At 38.0% G+C, this 4,169-nt stretch overlaps 1 protein-coding gene across 1 annotated transcript; it reads right to left on the minus strand.

Moving 5' to 3' along the window:
• Positions 1 to 1,241: 1,241 nt before the first annotated feature.
• Positions 1,242 to 3,493, minus strand: LOC127094625 (uncharacterized). Its single transcript, XM_051033433.1, has 4 exons — positions 3,024 to 3,493; positions 2,772 to 2,919; positions 2,588 to 2,708; positions 1,242 to 1,282 (listed from the first exon to the last, which is right to left on the minus strand). Exons 1-4 carry the CDS (start codon positions 3,491 to 3,493, stop codon positions 1,242 to 1,244), a joined length of 780 nt encoding a protein of 259 aa, XP_050889390.1.
• Positions 3,494 to 4,169: the final 676 nt, after the last annotated feature.

Below are 4,169 nucleotides of genomic sequence, written 5' to 3' on the forward strand. Positions count from 1 at the left end.
CCAATAGCTATCAGTCTTCAATGTCTTCCAATGTATAAGATGAAATACTCCTTGATCAACTCAGAATCAACCATCAGACATAGGCAATAATAATAATATAACAATTAAGCACAGAGATAGAGTAACAGATGAATCAAAGGGATCTAAGATCTTGCATCAGATGAAGGAATAGTCAAAGATAGCTTAGGCTCAGATGTTGGCATTGGGCAAGTCCTTTAGCTCAGGGAATGTTGCCTAATTCTAAGTCCAAAAGCTCAGATAAAGTCCAACAGTCCACCAACATATGTTTTAGAGATTTATATTGTTATTAGGTGTTTTAAGATCCTAAGGCCACAAACAAAATCAAAACAAAGAAAACAATATATATACAATCACAGGATATGGCTCAAATGAGCAAAGTGAAAAGGACTCGAAAGATAAACAAGTTGCATGAAATGTAAATGGAAATGAATGATAAAGGTACTGAAATTTAAATTGCATAAAGTAAATGACTTGAAAGTAAAGCAAAGTTAATTAAGAAGTTAGTCAACCATTAGTCAAATGTTAGTGATGACTTTTAATTGATTAAGTCATTCTTTGGAGAACACTAAACCATTTATTCACAAGTATGAATCCTTGAACCAAGACATCGTCCATGAGAAGGGCTCCAACTTGGATAAATCAATAAGTATGCCACTAGCTCTCATGAAAGGAAAAATGTCAAGTTTCCACATAATGCCATGAACAATGGGACACTTATAATCTCACTTACTAGAATGATATACCTTATTGATCAAATTTAGATCTATGTTAAGCAATCGTACGTTGCACCAAAATTCTTTAAACCGAAAGGCATTACTCTATAACAGAATGTTCCCTAGGGTGTAATGAACGTGGTCTTCTCCATATCTTCGGGTTCTATCTTGATTTGATTATAACCGGAAAATCCGTCCATAAACTAAAAGACTTTGAATTTAGATGTTTTGTCTACCAACATATCAATGTGTGGCATAAGGAAATTGTAACACCCACATATAATATATGTCTAGAATACATATTGTACATAGCGTAATACTGGTACTGAAATACCTAAGCACCTAGCGGCAACAGTGTACATATTACATGCCCAAACGAAAACACTACATGGCACTAAATATACACGAAGGTGCCTAAAATAAAACTAGGAACTAGATCATTGTAGAATGATCTCAAAAATATCTACATAGCGGAGAAGCCATCCAAAACATCAGGTAAGAGAGACATCACTCTATCTTGTCCTTACCCTTCGCCTGCTCGGAACTACCTGAAAAATAATCAACAACATGGGGTGAGATAATAATCTCAGTGGGTTCCTTATCTTATGGGTCCACTCAGCTCTACAGGGTTTTCTAATCAATATCCAACTTAAGTCAATAAGGGAAGGAAGACTTAAGTGATGGGGAAAAGTTTCGCGATGTATGGCAACATGCTCCTGAGTTCTCAAAACTCAAATAAGTCACTATTCAGATTCACGAAATATCAATCCATGAGCGAACCTACGTTTAGGGCAAGCTCAGTTCATGCGTGCTCGTATGATTCGACTTTCACATTGGATATCGGGTTCTCTATGAGTTCCAAACTCAATCCAAGCGACTGTCGCCTGTATTTGACTCTAACCCACTTAGGGTATGTTTCACCGTATGAGCCTCTAACCCACTTTAGTGTCCACCTATCCCCCAAGTCTGCCATGGTTGGGGCTCAAACCCAATTGAGGCACGAATCATTGGAGTCATATCCCATTGCTTACTCATTTAAGCATCTCAAATAAGGATGTACACCGTCAAGGATAAAACATACTGAATATGTGATTAGTTCCATAAAATATAACTAGATTCATCAATCACTGGTGACTTCATTCACCAACATCATACAACCACAACACATGTTCCATACAAAGCGTCTCACTCCCAGCTATAACAACCATTCATTCACGACCTTCACATAGGCAATGTACGAACAAATGTTGCTTTCTAATGTTATCTAAGTTGTGAGTATAACTTATAGCCTAAAATGATCACTAGGTTAACTCACTTGATTCAACATGTAATTCTCACATTTAATATTGATTCAATACAAGTATAACATGACAAGTGATTAATAGTTGATGCAATACATTTAGGAACATTAAAGAAATGAAATTTGAAGGTTTAGGCATGAGCCAATCGATTGGTTAGGGAGGCCTAATCGATTGGTCTATCTCACATTTCTATTTTTCAATGAATGAAAAGGATCAATCGATTGATGCTGAGTGTCAATTGATTGACAGCTGAATGAATTTCCAATTTTCAAAGTCAGTAAGTTCATGCAATCGATTGGCCCTGTAAAAATTTCATTTCCTTCAAAACAGAAAAACCATACAATCGATTGTTACTAAGGACCAATCGATTGGTCCCAAACATTTTCACTTCTTCAAGACTCAGAAACTCCATGGAGGTAGTAACCACCATAGGAGGAGACAAAGGAATTGCTTGCAAGCCTTGGCGCTTCATACACTGAATTGATACAAAAGAGTGTGTTATCCCACAATCAAACAATACAAAATAGGGATGATCATTGATAAGACACATACCAACAATCAAAGCATTGTTCCTCTTAGCCTTCCTTGCATCCAAAGTATAAACTTGACCGGTGTTCCTTCGTTGCATCTGATTCTTATTCTGAGGATAATCCCTAGCCATGTGTCCCTCCCTCTGACAAGTAAAACACCTAATCAGACTTCCAACACATCTTCCAAAATGAGATTTCTTACATACTTGACATTGCGGAGGATGGTTAGGTCTTGCATGTTGCACTTGTTTTCCTTTGAAAGATTGAGGTCTAGGCCTAAACCGGTTACCTGGCCTTCCCTGGTCCTTGTGTCCAATTCTATACTGATCCATTTCTTCTTGAACTTTCTTCAAACTGTTCTCAGCCACATAACATTTCCTTAGCAATTCAGCATAAGAAGTGAATTCTCTCTGAGAAACACTGAGAAATTTCACCTCTTAAGCCAAAAAGGAACTTACTCGATCTTCCACTTCTCATCTGGTGCATACACGGCCCGTCGAGAGTAAGCAGCCATATCTTCAAACTTTTCAGCATACATAGCTACTAACATAGTACCCTGTCTAAGCTGCTGAAACTCAAATTCTTTATGAGTCCTCAAAGATCTAGGAAAATACTTATCCAGAAAAGTAGTCTTAAAATGCTCCCAATCCCTAGGTACTCCTTGATTGGTCATAAGAGTCGAAGCACTTCCCCACCACCTCACAGCAGGACCCCTCATCATGTGAGAAGCAAACACAACTTTATTCTCTTCACTACAATGCACTATCTGGAAAATCCTCTCCATGCTGGTTACCCACTCATGAGCCTTCACAGGATTTAATCCAACATGGAACTCAGGAGGATTCATGCGAAAGAAATCTCGGAAACTACCACCTGCAGCTTCTTGTGGAACCCCTTGAGGATGAAGATCACCATTCAACTGTTGCATCATATGATGCATGAATTGGTTCTGTTGTTACTGCATCTGTTACACAAACGGGGGCCATTGAAAACCTTCACTACCACTTGGTGGTTCTGAATCTGAATTCTGAGTTCCGGGTCTACCACGACCTCTGCGTCTGTCAGTCGTGATCCTAAATGTCACACAAATAGAATTAAGTTGATCAGGCTCAATACTATGAATATAACATCAAGGATAATGATGACAACCCACATATGAGGTAGAAAGAAATACTTATAATATCTCATGGCTAGGTCGAGGATACGACTTGCTCTGATACCAATTGTAACACCCACATATAATATATGTGCAGAATACATATTATACATAGCGTAATACTGGTACTGATTTACATAATCGCCTAGCGGCAACAGTGTACATATTACATGCCCAAAAGAAAACAATACATGACACTAAATATACACAAAGGTGCCCAAAATAAAACTAGGAACTAGATCATTGTAGAATGATCTCAAAAATATCTACCTGTCGCATCTCGAAAAATACGATTCCTCGCAATGGTCGCGGAAAAAATTTATTTTCGAACAGAGTCGCCACCGAACATTATTTATTCCAATGAAGGAATGGGAAAATATCGATAAAACCTTTAAGAAAATAGAATAATGGTCGTCGCAACCATATTCGGGTTCGGGAGTCGATTACG

The sequence above is a fragment of the Lathyrus oleraceus genome, chromosome 6, assembly GCF_024323335.1.
Source record: "Lathyrus oleraceus cultivar Zhongwan6 chromosome 6, CAAS_Psat_ZW6_1.0, whole genome shotgun sequence".
In the NCBI taxonomy this organism is placed as follows: domain Eukaryota; kingdom Viridiplantae; phylum Streptophyta; class Magnoliopsida; order Fabales; family Fabaceae; genus Lathyrus; species Lathyrus oleraceus.

Bases quoted from the DNA above. Each gene is read 5' to 3' on its own strand.
- LOC127094625 (XM_051033433.1), bottom strand. From the start codon at position 3,493: ATGCAACAGTTGAATGGTGATCTTCATCCTCAAGGGGTTCCACAAGAA. The intron at 2,709-2,771 runs GTATGTAAGAAA...TTTACTTGTCAG, and splicing joins ACCATCCTCCGCAATGTCAA to AGGGAGGGACACATGGCTAG. The intron at 1,283-2,587 runs GTATGTGTCTTA...ATTATTTTTCAG, and splicing joins GAACAATGCTTTGATTGTTG to GTAGTTCCGAGCAGGCGAAG.